The 19,775-nt window shown below is 39.7% G+C and overlaps 1 protein-coding gene across 2 annotated transcripts in view; it reads right to left on the bottom strand.

Moving 5' to 3' along the window:
- Positions 1-429: 429 nt before the first annotated feature.
- The window catches only part of LOC124615375 (xaa-Pro dipeptidase), an 885,418-nt gene continuing 866,072 nt past the window's right edge, over positions 430-19,775 (bottom strand). For both annotated transcript variants that reach the window (XM_047143201.1, XM_047143200.1), the window contains exons 7-12: positions 8,820-9,089; positions 8,479-8,627; positions 8,270-8,370; positions 7,992-8,186; positions 942-1,093; positions 430-852 (exon numbers count right to left, since the gene is read on the bottom strand). In XM_047143201.1, coding sequence (XP_046999157.1) covers positions 750-852; positions 942-1,093; positions 7,992-8,186; positions 8,270-8,370; positions 8,479-8,627; positions 8,820-9,089 — 970 coding nt within the window. In that variant the 3' untranslated portion in view covers positions 430-749. The remainder of the gene's footprint in view (positions 853-941; positions 1,094-7,991; positions 8,187-8,269; positions 8,371-8,478; positions 8,628-8,819; positions 9,090-19,775) is intronic.

Raw genomic sequence — 19,775 nt, 5'->3', positions numbered from 1 at the left:
GAGGTGTGACAGTATTTATGCCAATTGTGAGGGACACTTTTGGTCAGTGTATTCATGTAGTGAGATGGTGGCACACTCACTCGGCGAGTGCAGCACTGTGGTGACAAGATCCATTTGTTCCAGTGGACATTCAACTTCCACGTGGCCCTATATCACATTTATTGTCAATATTCTTTGCGATTCCTTTCACGAAAACATCTATGTCTGCTAACACTTTCTGCACACTACTAATCTCAAACATGCTTTCAGATGGAAATTTATCAATGAGTCTTCCTGCATATATTTAGTTCTGTTCACTGAGGAAAATTACTCTTGTATTTGTGTCTCAAGACTTCCAAAGGTCTCTGTGGTACACAATAGTCAATCTCGATTTCCCTTAAATGACAAATAAATTCTTTTTAAAGAAAAGGTTCTCAAAATTTTTGGAAGTAATACTACACAGATTTTATTTCTATCTGTTAGACAGACATCTTGCATAAAATGAGAAACAATTAACCCTTTTTATTTTGTCTCTTACATTTTTAGTTTTACATACATAAATTTATAGCAAAAATATTCATCACCATCATATTTAAAATATTTGTAATTAATTCACCTTATGGCACTTGTAAATTCAGTGCATAGATAATTGATCACCATTCAAGAGGATCAGATACTGCAAAAATGGAATAGTGCTCAGTGCACCATAGTAGAAGCACAATAAATTTCATTTAGAAATACAGTAATATTTTTGTAGACAGTTACATGTTTCAGAGTATTTTTTGACACTTCACGTTGTGTGGATGTGCCTCTTTGGGTGCAGTGGTTTCCTCCTTATGACCTGATGCCATAGTTTCCTCAATTTCCTTAACCCTGGAATAATTATGCAAATAAAAACATGATTAAAGAAAATTCCCATATAATGTAACCTATACACAAAACAGAAAGTCCACTGTACTCACGTGCGAGGAACTTTGGTGAGGTTGATGACACCAGTCTCTGTTACGACAACATCATCCTCAATTCGTACACCGCCAAAGCCCCTCAGTCTATCTATTTCTTCCCGTACAAGAAATTTAGATTGTTCTGGGTTAGACAGTGCTCGATCAAGTAACTAAAAGTAAAAATAAAACACAATATTTAAGTATCATTCTTCAGTACTGAAAATATGACAGTCACGCTGTAAAAGTCTTACACAAAAATGGAACCAAACTGGAGCAAACTCGCAATGAAATACAAGAGATATATTATGCTATAAAGTCTTTTGTGCATGTGCTTTGTATATTGAGAATATGTGATCAATAATCTTTTTAAAAAATAAGTTTTTACCTGAAAATGTAAGTGAAGAAAAGGCAGTGGGAATGTAAGTGTACTATGCAAATAATTGAATGTACCTGATAATGCCAGAATTTCTTGGTTTTTAACTTTCTGTATATTCTAAAGCAACAAAGAAGAAAAGAGATGTGTTAAGGATAATGTGACGTGTGAATCATATTGTGAATGAAATATATATAAATAGTTGTATAACATCAAATTGTTTACAAATTATAAGAGTAACATCAGTTTGACTACAACAAATCATCCTCGAGGGAGATAAAGAAGGAAACAAAGATACAAGACAAACAAATCAAAAAGGAAACAGAGGTGAGAAACAGAAGAGAGAAAGAGAAAAAGAAACAGAAGTATGAAAGCAGAGAACTGAGAAAGTACCAAATAAAGTGTAAAATGGATCATGAATCATTGATCTGTAAGCTTTAAATACTAATTTATCATCATTTTCTTCAACATTCAAGTGTAACTACACACCAATGTGACAAAAGACATGGAACAGTGATGTGCACATAAGCAGATGGCATTAGTATCACGACTGAGCGAGGTGGCGCAGTGGTTAGCACACTGGACTCGTATTCAGGAGGACTACAGTTCAATCCCACATCCGGCCACCCTGATTTAGGTTTTCTGTGATTTCCCTAAATTGCTCCAGGCAAATGCTGGGATGGTTTCTTTGAAAGGGCATGGCTGACCTCCTTCCCCATTCTTCCCAAATCCGATGAGACCAATGACCTCGCTGTTTGATCTCTTCCCCCAAACAACCCTACCCAACCCATTAGTATGACGTAACATAAACAGATGGCATTAGTATCACATACACAAGGTACAACAGGGCAGTGAACTGGTGGAGCTGTCGTGTGTACCCAGGTGATTCATGCGAAAAGCTTTCTGGCATGATTGTGACCACACAATGGGAATTAACAGACTTTGAATTTGGAATGGTACTTGGAGCTAGACTCATGGGACATTCCATTTCGAAATCATTAGGGTATCCAATATTCTGAGACTCACAACGTCAAGAGTGTGCCGAGAATACCAAATGTCATGCATTACCTCTCACCACAGACAACTGACTTCACTTAACAATAGAGAGCAGTGGCGTTTCCATAGAGTTGACAATACTAACATACAAGCAACACTATGTGAAATAATAGCAGAAATCAATGTGGGATGTACAACGAGCATATCTGTTAGGACAGTGCGGCATTAATGGGTTATGGTAGCAGACGAGCAATGCAAGTGCCTTTGCTTACAGCACATCAACTGCAGCATCTCTCGTAGCCTCATGAACGTATCACTTGGACCCTAGACTAGTGCAAAACTGTGGCTTGGCCAGATGAGTCCTCACGGTAGGGTTTGAGTGTAGTGCAGACCCCACAAGGCTACAGATCCAAGTTCTCAAAAAGGCACTGTGCAAGCTGGTGGTGGTTCCACAATGGTATGGGCTGTGTTTACATGGAATGTAATGGGCCCTTTGGTCCAACTGAAGTGATCACTGATGGGAACTGGTTATGTTTGATTACCTGGAGAGCATTTGCAGCCATTCATGGACCCCAAGTTCCCAAAATGATAATGTTATGTCACAAAGTCACAACAGTTCACAAGTGGTTTGAAGAACATCCTGGACAATTCGAGCCCAACATGAATCACATCAAATATATGTGGGACATAATCGAGAGGTCAGTTTGTGCACCAAAACCCAGCACTGGCAACACTTTTGCAATTATGGATGGTTACAGAGGCACCATGGCTCACTATTCCTGTAGGGCGCTTCCAACGACTTGAAGAGTCCATGCCATGTCGAGTTGCGTACACCACACCAGGCAAAATGAGGTCCAACACAATATTAGGAGGTATCCTACGATTTTTGCCACCTCAGTGTAGTACTGCAGTTGCAGTGAAATGTCTGACTTTGTACAGGCGAGGATGAATGTGTTTGTGTTCACACATTAGTCTGACTGATACCTCACCCCACCCATGGTTGCAACATCCACAGTGTAGTTTGCATCTGAATGCTTCTGTAAAGCTTACTTGATGGATAGTTACCACAAGTTTCAAAGCATTATCCATTCTAACTTAGTGATTTTCAATGTGTGCAACTTGTAGTGTTAATTTATCTGTAAGACAGAGCTCCATAGTAACAACAGTTGAAACAGCTGCTAGGAAGTGGAAAAAAAATAAACAAAGAAAGACAGGTAAAAGAGAGAAATATTGAAGCCTGGGCAAAGGTATGGATCAGCATATCAGAAGCCTCCTTAATGAAGAGGATGAACTCATATTACCACTACAGATAAATGAAAGATCAGATGAGATGTCACCAGATGTATTATTTTTATTGGAAAATCACATAAAAATATCTTTTGTATGGGCTATGCTAATCTGTTACAATCCTAGCAGCACATCTTTGAATTTGTTCTATGTCTGCTGTCATGCCTGTTTGATAGGGATTCCAAACACTGGGAAACTACTCTACAATTAGTTGCACTAGTGTCTTGTACATTATTTCCTTCACAGATGAACTGCATTTTCACATAACCCTTACATCAAATCTAAGTCTTCCATACACTATCCCTAATCCTGATTTGATCCGATTGTCTTATTTCATGCACTTCTTAATATTACTCCTAAATACTTACATGATGTGACATGCTCAAGAAGTTCACCATTAATCTTATGACCAGATACTATACCGTTGTCACCCTTGTCATGGGCATTATCTTACATTTATTCCCATTAAGAGAGATGTCTCACATTACACCAAGAGAAAATATCCAATTCTTTCGGCAATTCCTTACAACTGTCCAATGAAGATACTTTCTTGTATACAACTCTATCACCAGTGAACAATCTTACAGTGCTGCCAATAAATCATTTATATAAAACTGAAAATCCTATTATGCTTCCTTGAGGCACATCAAATGTTGCTTTACTATGGAACATTTTCCATCCAGTACAGCTTAGGGTGCGATTCCGAACACGGCGACAGCGACCGACCGCTGCAGCAGAAGACAGACGGCAATGCTGCCGCCTGCAGTCGGTGCGTTGCGGAACGCAGCGACAGACAAGCTATGCAGTTGCCGGGAACAACTGCGCGAGGCGAGATGTCTGTTAACACCACCGCTGTTATTGGGCTATTGTTGGAAGAGGAAGACGATGATATTTTATTGTTGCATTCCAGAAAAAGATGAAAGCTAGTAATGCCTTTATATAAAAGCAGAACTGCAGAAGGTAGTTACGCAGCACTGATAAAAAGACATTTGTTAGGTGATGAAAATATCTTCAGGAGCTACTGTCATCTAAATAAAAGACAGTTAATTTCGTGCTCAGTTTTATTAAAGATGACATAATGCCACATTGCCAAAGAAACACAATAAGTGCAGAAGAAAAATTATATTTGACACTGAGGAAACTCCACAAAATGTTATACATTATTAGATTGTGCTGCAGTTCCAAGACTTTGTGACAGAGTTGTGGAGGTTGAAGGGCTGCTGTTATCACTTGGATGATATGTGTTGCACTGTGCAGCCATTATTTCATAATCAGAAACGATCATATTAGTTTTTCTTTTGGCTTCTGCTTTATAAACTGCAGGTAAACTCCTTACAACTGTGCTGATGTGACAGAAAAATAAGTCAATATCATCATCTTTGTATTCCATAAACGTTTTTAGTAAATTTTGCCTAATTTCGTCCCTTTCTTTCCACATTTGTAATATTGTATCATCATTGCTACGAACTTTACTGCGTTTTCTTTTCCGTGCTGGCACATAACGTTCGTCGTTTGTTACCACGGATGTTTCACCACTATTTCCTATTGTATGTGTTTCTGCCATATCTTCTCCCTGTGATGCAAAAAGGTCCAGTTGACGTGTTCGATCTCCACTGTCTTCTTGGCTTTCTTGTATTGTTGTCTGTGATGATGTCAATGTAATATTTGTTCCTCCATATCTGTGTTGTGCAACACTGTCAAGGAACGATAGCTGTTTGTCTCTTATTGTTTTTGAATTTTTTGAGGCAGCAGAGCCCGTTCCTAATTTGCTTTTCTTCTTGAACCTCTGCTAACCATCCCTTAAAAATTTCCACTTCTTACAGTCATCACCTGTAAATGGAAATCATATTAGCTGTATGTTTTCGTTTGTTTCAGATTCTTGGCCACAGGTGAAAGTTACCGGTCTTTATCATTTGCCTTTCGTATATCACCATCTTACATATCAAGAGTTGTTAAAAATGTTTTGAAGATATTAAGAATAAGGCTGTTGCCCATGTTGATGCCACCTTCTACTGAATCAGATTTCAGACATATTGAAGAAGAATTTTGGCTTTAATTCAATATATCTAATTGTGTAGGCACTATAGATGGGAAACATGTTCACATAAGGGCACCAAAGAAAAGTGGATCTCTGTTTTTCAATTACAATGATTTTTTTCAATTGTTCTGCTGGCTATTGTGGACGCAAATTGTAGATTCATTAGCGTCCATGTCAGTGCTTATAGAAAAGAGTCTGATAACGGTATATTTCAGAAATCGGCTATGGGCAAGAAAATAGCCACAAAGGAGTTTAATATACCTCCACCAAAATGTTTGCCAGGCACAAATGTAGGTATGTTCGGCCAGTAAAAGCAGGCTCTGGTCGCTATGCGGTTCGGCGGCAGCGGCACTACTGGTCCCTGACCGGATGTGCGGTCTGCCGCCAAAGCAGGTATACGGCGGCATACGACGCTGCCGCCATGTACAGCACGCCTCACATTGCACACAGTGGCAACCAGTGGTGCCACCTGCAGCCGGTCGGTGCAGTCTGCGGTCGTGTTCGGAATTGCACCTTTACTTGTTTCTGTTAGTCAAATAGTCCACCACCCAATGACATATTTGCGAAGATACTCCACATGATCACATCTTAGTTTGCAGTTGATGATGTGGTATGCTGTACAAGTAATTCATGATAAATAAAAACCAGGAAAGGAGCTACTTCTGTGGCATATTCAGTGTAAAATCTAACTTGAATTCCATTAGGGCCTCGCATGTTCTTTGTTGCAAGTAGATTCAATTGTTTTTTAATGCCAGGTGAGCTCATATCAGTTTTGCTTACTTATGAATCCGTGTGGCAGTCAAACATCGCTACAGTAGTTGCCTCTTGTGTGAATTGATTTTTAAATGTAAATGTAAAATTTAAAATTTCTGCTTTCTGTCTGCTGCCTTCAGTTTAGACATGGATGAATCCATGAAAGATATGGTTTGGATTCTTTGATCCACTATACATATGACCCAGAACTGCCTAGGATTTCCTGATTGAAAATTACTGTAGGCTTCACATATGACCCTTCATACAGATGTGTGAGCTGCTTTTGCTCTATATGCATGCACCTGTACAGTCTCTCTGGTAGGGCAGTAGTCTCTATTTCCACAACATTCTAAAAACAGTATCTTTAAACTCTCCTACCATCTACCATCCCCCATTATCACTGGCTGGCCATAAAGGAAGTCCCACTTGTGGCTCAGTACCACCGAGAACTGGAGCAACTGAATCACATTCTCCATCAGGGTTTCAGCTACCTCTCGTCATCCCCCTATCCTCCTCCCACCCCTTTGCCCACAGTGGTATTCTGCTGCCCACCCAACCTATGAACTTCCTTGTCCACCCCTATTCCACCCCTGCTCCCAACTTCATGCCCCATGGCTCATATCTCCACTTTATATCCAGATCCGAAGTCCTGTCCCATACATTTCCCATTACCTCTTACATGACTGCTCTCATTGGCATCTCCTATCCTATCAAAGACAGGACCATCTGTGAAAGAAGCCATGTGACTTATCAGCTTAGCTGCAACCATTGCTTGGGATTTTACATGCATGTGCCCACTAACAAGCTGTTTGCTCGCATGTATGGCCACCCCCAATTTGTTGCCAAAAAGCAGCTGGACCATCCAGTTGATGAGCATGACACCTGATATGGTATGCTTGACTTTAACAATTGCTTCACAGCCTGTGTCATCTGCATTCTTCCCATCAACACCAACTTCTTTAAATTGTTCATATAGGAACTCCCCTAAAACTATACTTCATTCCCAGAAATTCTCCCCACCTCCCAACCTTCGCTAGTCCCTGTCCCCAACTGCCTCTATCCCCTTCCCTGATCTCACTCCAGTCCAAGACACACCTGCTACGCTCTCAGTGCACCTGCATAATCCTTTCCATTTCTCTCTTCCCTCACCTCTCCCCAGCGCCACAGGCTCCCGATGCTGCAACTAGCAGCCCCATCAACCTGTCCCTGCCACATCCATACACACTCCAACAGGCAGCAGTATAGCATCTTCCTCCATGCCTACTCTGTTAACCCTCTCCTTCCCCCTACATGCCTCCTCTGTAACCCCATCCCAGCCAAGATCACTGCCCACCGCAGTAGGGCCATAGAGTCTGGATGTGACAGTGAATTGATCTACATTTGATGACAGACTCTATCCAATAGCTCATTACATCAGTCTACTTTCAGTGTGCCTATGTGCCAGTCAGTGCTCCTCCACACCACATCATGATTAGAAATCGATACAATTTCATATTTTTTAATGTGCTATTTCAGACACTTTGTCTACACAATTAATTCTACATGATCAGTGAGCCTATAAGAAATAGTGTATATCACAATTTTGCTGTCTGTTCAAGATTTAGCTTTTTCTGCAACTTACAGTGTCAATAAAGTAACATCCTGGTTCAATAGTCAAGACCATTCCAGGCTCCAGAATCCTGGCCGTTCTCAGCTTATTAACTCCAGCCTCATCTGGGCGCTCTGGGTGACCAGGCAGATAGCCTCCCACATCATGCACATCCAAACCCATGAAATGTCCCAGTCCATGTGGTTGGAAAATTGCAGCAATACCAGCCTGTGGAAAACATTTTAAGCCAATGAATAATGAGGCTCAAAAAACATAAATTAAAGTAGTTTTCACACATTGTACAGTGTTACCTTGAGCATTTCATCAACATCACCCTTTAATATCCCTTTGTCACGCAATTCTTCCAGCAAAATACGATTAGCCAGCCTGTGCATATCAGTCCAGCTCACACCTGTATAATTTTTGTATTGTTAAGACTACAGTATTTTTATAATTAATGTAAGACTACAGTATTTTTATAATTAATGTGTCATGATAAATATAAAATATGCCACTTTACCAGGTTTAGCAGCTTGCATGACAGCATCATTGGCTTTCAACACTGCATTATAGATGTGGCGTTGATCTCTTGTGAACTTCCCATTAGCGGGGAATGAGCAAGTGATATCCGATGCATAGCCACAGTAGGAACCACCCATATCAAACAAGCTTTTCAGGGAAGAAACACATATTTAATCAATGTGTTACACAACTACATGTACAGTAGTCACTTTTAGCCTCATTAACAAAACAATGTATTTATGAGCAATAATAAAAACATAACAAAATGATCAATAACTGTCTAAAATAGTGAAACTTATTTATATTCTATATAACAAGCAAATCATAGCAACAGCTTACCACATATCTCCATCATTGATCCTTTTGCTATTGGGTGCCGAAGCATGTCCGTAATGTAACACAGCACCATTATTTCCAGATCCACAGATGCATGTGTAAGCCACATGACGGCAGCCACCCACATAATAACAGTACTCCAAGAATATTGCTTCACACTGATATTCGTACATACCAGGACGAATCTTTTTCATGATTTGTATATGAGCTTCAGATGAAATCTTGTTGGCGTAACGAATTACTTCTATCTCCATCGGTGTTTTTATCACTCGACTGAAAAAAGAAAGTACTTCTTTACAATATCAAACAGTTACTTTTTAATTTACTTGCAGTCCAGTGACAAAACTGATTTGTTCAGGCACAAATTTAATTAAATTAAGAAACAGTATTTAGCTTTAACTCTAGAGACCCAGCAGTCATTAGTCTTAATGGAGTTTTGAAGAACATACACTTTACTAGGTCTGATTCTATTGGCAATGGTATACTCTCAGTATCCTCTGATCTGACGGATTGCTCATCAATAATGGGTCCTGGGTCTATGCTTTAATACGAAATTCAAATCATTCTGAAATGGAGGCAAAAAAGAACACTGGAGGTGAAAGTAATATTCACCTCCTTCCCTTCCCCAAATAAATAAATAAAATAAAATTGTATTGTAACCTTTGAGTTACTAATTATGTTAAAAAGAAAGTCCATTCAGAAATATAAAAGATCAAACTGACAGATGGGCAGGCCAATACTTACATTCAAGATGAACAATTCCTAGAGCAGCCAATGTACACAACTAAGGGTATTAATAGTACTTCTAGCTTACAGTGTCACAGGACCCTTCTTTGGAACAGAAAACAGCAAACAACTGAAAGATTTTTGATTCCTTTGTTCCTCATACAAGATGGATCTTTCAATCTGAGTGATATAGCCCCCCCCCCCCCCCTTCCCCATACCCATCCCATCCCCCTCATTTTCACATCTCCAATTATTTTCCTTTTTCTGTTTTTCTGAATACTTGAGGAATGAACTTGTTCCTCAAGCCTAGGAGTTCTGTATTTATTTAGTTTTACATTTGTCTATCAGCAGTACTGAGAGTTAAGCACCCTTGACATTATGTGTTGTCCAGCCTATACATCTCACATCTCTTAATAAGTTACAAATTTGACAGTTAACAAACAAAGGAATATAGTCTGACAATGAAAACGGAGCCCAGCAATAACATTCTACCATCCACTAACCCCCCCACTCGCCAATCCACTGTCCCATAGAGTTTGGCAGGACAGATTCATTGTTCCAGTGTCAATGATCCAGGAAAATCAAAGGAAACGAAATCTGGATGGCTGGATGAGAATGGAGATTTTTTCCTCCTGAATGGGAGCCCAGTGCCTTCAGCACTGCTTCACGGGGTTATCTACATGCCTTTGCAAAGCACACGCAGAATCTGTTCACTGAACTTTGGATTCACCATTAACTTAACTGAAAAATAAGGATACTGATGCCAATTACATTATTCAGTGCTTCATAAAATACTGTACAAGGAACATTGATCTTACATTTTTTTGCATGGATATGGTAAGACAGAGATTTAGGAACCAGGTTTTAAATTGTAAGACATTTCCTGGGGCAGATGTGGATTCTGACCACAATCTATTTGTTATGAACTGCAGATTGAAACTGAAGAAACTGCAAAAAGGTGGGAATTTAAGGAGATGGGACCTGGATAAACTGAAAGAACCAGAGGTTGTAGAGACTTTCAGGGAGAGCATAAGGGAACAATTGACAGGAATGGGGGAAAGAAATACAGTTGAAGAAGAATGGGTAGCTCTGAGGGATGAAGTAGTGAAGGCAGCAGACGATCAAGTAGGTAAAAAGACGAGGGCTAATAGAAATCCTTGGGTAACAGAAGAAATATTGAATTTAATTGATGAAAGGAGAAAATATAAAGATGCAGTAAATGAAGCAGGCAAAAAAGAATACAAACGTCTCAAAAATGATATTGACAGGAAGTGCAAAATGGCTAAGCAGGGATGGCTAGAGGACAAATGTAAGGATGTAGAGGCTTGTCTCACTAGGGGTAAGATAGATACTGCCTACAGGAAAATTAAAGAGACCTTTGGAGAGAAGAGAACCACTTGTATGAATATCAAGAGCTCAGATGGCGACCCAGTTCTAACCAAAGAAGGGAAAGCAGGAAGATGGAAGGAGTATATAGAGTGTTTATACAAGGGCGATGTACTTGAGGACAATATTATGGAAATGGAAGAGGCTGTAGATGAAGACGAAATGGGAGATATGATACTGCATGAAGAGTTTGACAGAGCACTGAAAGACCTGAGTCAAAACAAGGCTCCGGGAGTAGACAACATTCCATTAGAACTACTGATGGCCTCGGGAGAGCCAGTCATGACAAAACTCTACCATCTGGTGAGCACGATGTATGAGTCAGGCGAAATACCCTCAGACTTCAAGAAGAATATAATAATTCCAATCCCAAAGAAAGCAGGTGTTGACAAATGTGAAAATTACCGAACTATCAGTTTAATAAGTCACAGCTGCAAAATACTAACGCGAATTCTTTACAGATGAATGGAAAAACTGGTAGAAGCCGACCTCGGGGAAGATCAGTTTGGATTCCGTAGAAATGTTGGAACACGTGAGGCAATACTGACCTTATGTCTTATCTTAGAAGAAAGATTAAGAAAAGGCAAACCTACGTTTCTAGCATTTGTAGACTTAGAGAAAGCTTTTGACAATGTTAACTGGAATACTCTCTTTCAAATTCTGAAGGTGGCAGATATAAAATACAGGGAGCGAAAGGCTATTTACAATTTGTACAGAAACCAGATGGCAGTTATAAGAGTCGAGGGACATGAAAGGGAAGCAGTGGTTGGGAAGGGAGTAAGACAGGGTTGTAGCCTCTCCCCGATGTTATTCAATCTGTATATTGAGCAAGCAGTAAAGGAAACAAAAGAAAAGTTCGGAGTAGGTATTAAAATCCATGGAGAAGAAATAAAAACTTTGAGGTTCGCCGATGACATTGTAATTCTGTCAGAGACAGCAAAGGACTTGGAAGAGCAGTTGAACGGTATGGACAGTGTCTTGAAAGGAGGATATAAGATGAACATCAACAAAAGCAAAACGAGGAAAATGGAATGTAGTCAAATTAAGTCAGGTGATGCTGAGGGAATTAGATTAGGAAATGAGACACTTAAAGTAGTAAAGGAGTTTTGCTATTTAGGGAGTAACATAACTGATGATGGTCGAAGTAGAGAGGATATAAAATGTAGACTGGCAATGGCAAGGAAAGCGTTTCTGAAGAAGGGAAATTTGTTAACATCGAGTATAGATTTAAGTGTCAGGAAGTCGTTTCTGAAAGTATTTGTATGGAGTGTAGCCATGTATGGAAGTGAAACATGGACGATAACTAGTTTGGACAAGAAGAGAATAGAAGCTTTCGAAATGTGGTGCTACAGAAGAATGCTGAAGATAAGGTAGGTAGATCACGTAACTAATGAGGAGGTATTGAATAGGATTGGAGAGAAGAGAGGTTTGTGGCACAACTTGACTAGAAGAAGGGATCAGTTGGTAGGACATGTTTTGAGGCATCAAGGGATCACAAATTTAGCATTGGAGGGCAGCGTGGAGGGTAAAAATCGTAGAGGGAGACCAAGAGATCAATACACTACGCAGATTCAGAAGGATGTAGGTTGCAGTAGGTACTGGGAGATGAAGAAGCTTGCACAGGATAGAGTAGCATGGAGAGCTGCATCAAACCAGTCTCAGGACTGAAGACCACAACAACAACAACATGTTCTGATTTGAGACTCAGTTAGGATATCTGACAGGGTGAAAAGTTATAGCTGAGGTCGGTATCAGAAATGGAATTGCTACCTAATTCATTCTGATATAGTGTGCATTAAAGAGTACTTTGCATCATAAACTGAACTGGCATTCTTACATTACCAGTAGATTTGGTTTTCCAGTAGTAAATAAGCGCCATTTGCTTCAGCAAGCATTATTTTTCATCTATCAGATCTTAACCACGTTTTCATGTTTTGCCTGGAAACAAGTCATTGTTTGAATTTCATTATTGACTAACTTTATGCATTTATATGATTATTACATATGTGCCTTTTTCTGCAACAACTGAAGGAATGTAACAACAAAAGTGGCTCTTTTTAAAGTAGCATATTTTCCCATGTACGGCATTTTTTTAATTATTTATTGGTCTATTTACTTATTTGTTTCTATATCAAGCAAGGGGCTGCAGAGTTCAACTTTTTGCACAGATTGGGTTTAATATTTTTGCAGTGGCCAAACACTTTCTGGTAGTTTCTTCCTCTTCTACGTCCAGAGGGTGACTGTCTGCTCAAGGAGTGGTTTGTCCTAGGACCTCTTCTGCTTCTTAGTACTTCTGAAATATGTTAGGTCTTTGATGTCATTTTGCATCATGCCCAGTTGAAGCATTTCTCGATTTACAATTTCAAGAGATCTGATGAGATGTACAATGAATTTCTAGAAAATGAAGTGGAAAGGGACCAATACACAGATGTTTCACACAATGAGCTGAACACCATAAATTGACTGATAAAATGAATCCTATCTGATGTTCAGGTGCAACAAACATTCTTACAAACAAAATGAGAAAAGAAACGATCAGAACTAGGGGAAAATATTGGCAGAGGAAATAACATGCAGAATGAGTGTTGGCACAGAGAATAAGAAAGAGGCCTGATCTTAGCCCAAGTACACTATTTGATCAAAAGTATCTGGACACCTATTCATCAACATTAATATTGGGTGTGTCCATACTTCATCTTTATGATGGCTTGAATTCTTCATGGGGACACTTTCAATGAGCTGTCCAAATGTCTGTGCAGAATTGGCAGCCCATCCTTCCTCAAAATCTGAAACCAGAAAATATGGGGTTCCACTGGAGTGAAGTCGATGTTTTAACTCATCCCAAAGGTATACCACTGAATTCAAGCTTGGAGTTTGGGCAGGCCATCCCATTTCAGAAATTTTATTGAACTGAAGCTTTCCAGGTGCCACTTTATGGCAGGGCGCATTGTCACGCTATATAAATGATCATCATATCTGAACTGTTCCTCTACTGTCCGTAGTGCACATTGCTGCAAACTGTGTTCACATCCTTCCGCATTTATGGCTTCGTGGAATCTGTTGTTGATAGGCTCGTTAACAACGTAGCAAGTGACACTTCCAGAACTGAAATGTATTTCTGTGTGTCGGATAAGGAAGGGGCCAAGAGATTACCAGACGACTGACTGCAAGTAATACCTTCAGTGGCTTCAATATTTAACTATACTGTCAAATCCTTCAATACTCTTTTACATCACCCACAGCTTATGCAGAATTACCCTGTGGTTAAATCAGGAAATTTCATCATTCTTGTTTTAATTACAACAGTATGTTAGCTACAAATGATAACGTGTTGCGATTTTTGTCTAGTAGTCTAAGGAGCATATTGTGGGCGATTTTCAGTGTATTATTTCATTCTGCTTAAAAATTAAACAACATTCGAAGCTGTATTGCTCCTCTGCTCGTCTCTTTTTATGTGTGAACTGCAGCTGGCCATGCCACTGCAGGCTAGCTGTACCAGCTGAACGGCCAGTGCTGTCCAAGTTAAATGTGCTGGTAAAGCTGTTGTCCCGTATTATCACTAAGTCAATGTGCGAGTAAAGCAGAGCACAAAACATACCCTTATTATCGTACTTGACAGTACTTAAGACAATTTGGCTACAGTCCCACATGAAATGGAAATCCAATGAGGTTCCAGCAAATGCACAAGAATACTGTTGTGACTCGCCTATCTTTCAAAGTGTTGCCACGCAGTTGCGCGCGTCCTCTATATACGGTGCTGTCTGCCAGCCATGCAGCAGCCGTGCCACTTAAGCAGCCAGGCAGCCAGTGGCCGCCAGACTGGGACTCAGTGATGATTTGAATGTTACCATGTTCACATGTCTTGCTTTGTCAACTTGCTTTGTGACTTACATGTGTTGTGTCGTTTCTGAAATATATGTGTTCAACTTGACGTTATAACATATACATAATGCAATGTTTACATCAGGTTTATTCTTATGGTGAATGGATTATAGTATTCTATTAAGCACAATAAGGGGACCACACCCTAACAACAACCCCAATACTATAACACCACCTTCTCTTTACTTCAGTGTTGGCATTATACATGGTGGCAGGTAACATACTCCAGACATTCACCAAGCTCAGATCCCTACATTGGATTGCCACATGGTATAGCATGATTCATTACCCCCAGTCACTCAATTCCAGTTATCCACTGTCCAGTGGAGTCACTCTTTACACCAACTCAAGTCTCACTTAATAGGGACTATTAAAATGTGTGGCTTATGAGGAGCTGCTGAAGCACTGTACCCCATTCTTTTTAACACCTTACATACATTCATGGTGTTAGTAGACTGCCAATATCACTTTCAAACTTACAAGTCATTCCTTTTATTGATTTCATGCAACATTTTACAACCATTTTCTGCAATGCTCGACAGTCCTCGTCCACCAGCATACGAGATATGTCTGGTCTCAATTTAGCTGTGCTTGTTCCTTTGCATTTCTACTTTACAATCACATCAACAACAGCCAATGTGGGCAGCATTGATATTTTGCTGAAGGATCTGTTACTCACGTGACATTCAGTGACTAGTCCACGTTCAAAGTCAGTGAGCTTTCCTCAGTGACCTACCCTGCTGTTACTGTTTCTCTACTGAGCACACAATACTTTCAACTATCATCTATACTCAGGAGTCCACCTCTCATGACATCTAGTAGTCAATTCTGCATTATACAGGGGTGTGTGGATACTTTTGATCAGAGTGTGTACATATGGAAAAGGCAACAAAGCAGCTGTGGTCACTAGGTGCCTGTCAGCAGTATACGAAACGAACATAATAACTTACGTATGATGTTAGGAAGAGTTCTGCTAACAGCTGGTAAAATAATTGTTTACTGAAACACATCTGGTTTCACAGCCTAAAGCAGCATCGTCAGGTGCAACATAAATCATTCCTTTAAACATCTGCAAATGCCCAGGACATAAAATAGTTTGTGATAACAATTTACACTGGAAATTTGAATGAAGCATACAGAAAGAACAACAACAAATGATAGAGGCAAAGAATTTAATGAACTAGAGATGGTCTATCTAATTACAAAAGGAAAATAATCAATTTCTGAAAATGGAATATAATTTGATAGATACAAAATTTACTCACCAAGCAGTGGCAGGAAAGCATACATGTAAAGGTATCTAAATTTGCAAGGTTTGAGAGTCACAGGCTCCTTCTTCTGGCAGAAGGGTTGAAGGAAAAGGACTGACATGGTTTAGGAAATAAGGAGAGTTCAGAAAATTCACCCAGATACTGGGTCCGGGGAGACTTACCGAATGGGATGAGAAGGAAAGACCGATCGTGGGGGACTGCACAAGATGAGATTTGATAACCTCAAAGCTTAGAGCTTGAAGATAGTGTATACGCAAGGCAGAGATTACTAACAAAACACTGCACACATGTTAATATGAGCAGAAATCTAAGTACATTGTACATGGTAAAGGGAGGGGGGAGGGGGGGGGGGGGGGGAATCAAAGATGCAGAAAACTAAATGGCAGTGACTGAAACTCAAGAAATTAACGTAAATTAAGGGTAGGTGGTTGGAGAACCAAGGACATGTTTTAATACCAGTTCACACCTGTGGAGTTCTGAGAAAATGGTGTCTCAGGGAAGAATCCACATGGCATGTGTAGTGAAACAGGCACTAAGATCATGGATGTCGTGTTGTAGAGCATGCTCTGCAAGAGGACATTGTGTATTATCATGCCCAAGATTGTTTACATGGCAGCTGCAGGGTGTATACGTGGACGAGGAAAAAAAAATCCCGGATTTTTCCCGAATTTCCCGGTTAAAAATGCACTTTGTCCTGGACGAAAACACACTTTCTCCTGGATGAAAATACACTTTTTCCGTGTTAAGTAACAGTATACCTTTCCTCGGAACTGTAAAACTTATCAATCCGTTCAATGGTTGTGGTTTTGTAGTGAAACAGGCACTAAGATCATGGATGTCGTGTTGTAGAGCATGCTCTGCAAGAGGACATTGCGTATTATCATGCCCAAGATTGTTTACATGGCAGCTGCAGGGTGTATACGTGGACGAGCATGCTCTGCAAGAGGACATTGTGTATTATCATGCCCAAGATTGTTTACATGGCAGCTGCAGGGTGTATACGTGGACGAGGAAAAAAAAATCCCGGATTTTTCCCGAATTTCCCGGTTAAAAATGCACTTTGTCCTGGACGAAAACACACTTTCTCCCGGATGAAAATACACTTTTTCCGTGTTAAGTAACAGTATACCTTTCCTCGGAACTGTAAAACTTATCAATCCGTTCAATGGTTGTGGTTTTGTACGGCACTTTAGAAAACGAAACTCAGTGGAAAAACACGTTTTGGAAAGATGTCTGATGTGCAGCAACATGTACACTGTATATTTTCGTATTACAAAAGTATAAATACGAATTCCACCAAACACCGCAAGTTACTTTCCGAAGGATTGAAATCGAGATTGCGATGCGCTTTTGTAAGCCAGTCGTAGCTCGTGTCAAGCCATCTCGCCAGCTGATGACAGCGAATATTCGGAGCATAGGACACGTGATGTAGTCAGCCAATAGCGACATCACTGTTAAACAGCGCGAACACACATATAGGAAAAGGTAATGGTTTAAATTAATATACATAGCGTTGCTACAAGAAAAGAAAAGCTTTCACGTATAGTGTTGGATTAATAAGCTGCAAGAGAAGCTAAGCTTTCACACATAATGTTGATCTTTTTTGCGAGTGTTCCACTTTAAGAAACATCACTCAAATGTTCCAGTAAAATTTTTAACAACAACATAAATGTCTGATCTTCTGGGCACGAAAATATTCTAAATGGTCATCTTCAAAGATTTGATTTTTGAATGAGAGTCAAACGCTCTGTGATTTAAGAAATTCATCAGACATTTGCGCACTGAGTTCGTCTTGGCAAAAGGAAATTTACTTTACTTGAAAATAACACTTTTCAAACAACCATTCGGTAAAATTTCCCGCGACCTGTTAGAAACAGATTCGTTTCAGCAGTTGCGCCAGATGACAGGCGTCGCCGCGCTTGAGCAGCTATGAGGACGCAGGAAGCCCGTGTAAAACATTAAAAGATCTTACATTATGTCGTAAAAGAAACAAGACATTAGCGGATATTCCAAGAGTATGGGAATTTTGTGAACCATACTAAAACGCATAATTCGGCTTAAAGTGCACATTCGTATGTCCAGATTCAGATGTAAATTTTCTTGGAGTACCAGTATCGTATTATCTCATGTTTGGTTCTTTATTATAATATAATGCCATACGTGCTAGAAGATGAAAACGTGAACTTGAAATGCAGTGAACAGGTGAAACTAGCCAATAGTGTGGAATTAAACACTTCGTTTCAAATAAATTGACCGCCTCAGCAGAAAAGATTAATAAAAGCCAAATTTCTTCAACAAACCGACAAAAAAAACTTCATTGTTCCGTAAGACTATTAACGCTTGACTGTCAGAAAGGTGGAAACAAAATCTAGAACTAATAACATATTTTAGCCTTCCGTAATTATGTGAATGAATTTTAATTCACTTGATAGCTGCCGGCTACAGAAATCCGTTTTGTTTTCATTTGACGTGAGAGCAATAAACGAAGAGGAAACAATGAAATCACTTAAACATGGGTCACGTGGAGGCTACCATCTGCCCAGAACAACTCAGACTGCTCTGTGCATCACGTCCGCATCTACGATATTTCCGAACCGGTTACAATATTAGATAGTGGCGCTCCCCCTCCCTCGAGCGTTTGAGGCAGGACGCCAAAAATTTAAAAACTCGATTTTTCAAAAACTCTTAATTTTGTAGCGCACAGCTTTATGAAGAGTCTGATTCATAAAACATATATGTTTGAGGGAACGTAAGACATGATATTTGGTCTTAAGTGTGTTGGAGTGCAGTGGCACTCTTCTTCACACAGCATTCTTCCATCGCATGTCTCTGTATTTCGCTCTGTGGAATTCAAACGTGTAATATTTTGTAATGCGTGCTATCAAACTATATTCAGGACAGTGGAAATTCAAAATGTCCTGTGGTGCCTCTCCTGCCCAGTCGGCTGGTTTGACATCCTGCCCCTCTTAAAATAATAAACTCACAGTTAATAATGGATGGGATTATTTGTAACCGGAAGAACAAGAATTCTTTAGAAAATTTGCACTATTGCCTGTAGCTAATAACTTGCTGTTTTGTTTTGATATAATATTAAATATAGGATACATAAAACCAGTAAAGGCAGGAGACAAGCAAGACAGTACACATTTCTTCAATCCTTAAGTCCTAAAATTTTTTCTCTCTAATCTTGATACAACTTTACATGGCGTGCTTTCCTTTCTAGGAAAGAATCTATTACCTCAACAAGGTTCGTCAACGTTTTGCTACACGAAACAACGAAATGATGTTGTCTTATACCAGAAAAGCTGTTAACACAAATAGTACCCAAGACTGGTGTGGTTTCTCGATTTGATTACGTGTATTTTGTCACTGTCTGCTAGATAAAACGAAATAGGCCTGCCTAATATTCCAGCAATTGTTACACGCACCAAATAAAACGAGACTGTTTTGGCACAAATGGTCATTCATACTTTCTAGCTTCTGAAGCATGAGATCGAAAAGTAGTAGTACGAAATTTTTATATAAATTTGGAATCGTCATATTCTTCCGCAATTTGTGTGAGTCCCCGTTTCTTCTCCTTCCTCGTTCTAACAAACAATCTTGTCATCACTAATTCTGTAACTATGCCTGCCAGTGTCAAAATGTATTCTCTGGTTAACTTCACAAAACCTGCCACAGTCACCGGTTTAGTTAT

The sequence above is a fragment of the Schistocerca americana genome, chromosome 5, assembly GCF_021461395.2.
Source record: "Schistocerca americana isolate TAMUIC-IGC-003095 chromosome 5, iqSchAmer2.1, whole genome shotgun sequence".
In the NCBI taxonomy this organism is placed as follows: Eukaryota; Metazoa; Arthropoda; class Insecta; order Orthoptera; family Acrididae; genus Schistocerca; species Schistocerca americana.
This window is presented reverse-complemented; position numbering and strand designations above follow the sequence as displayed.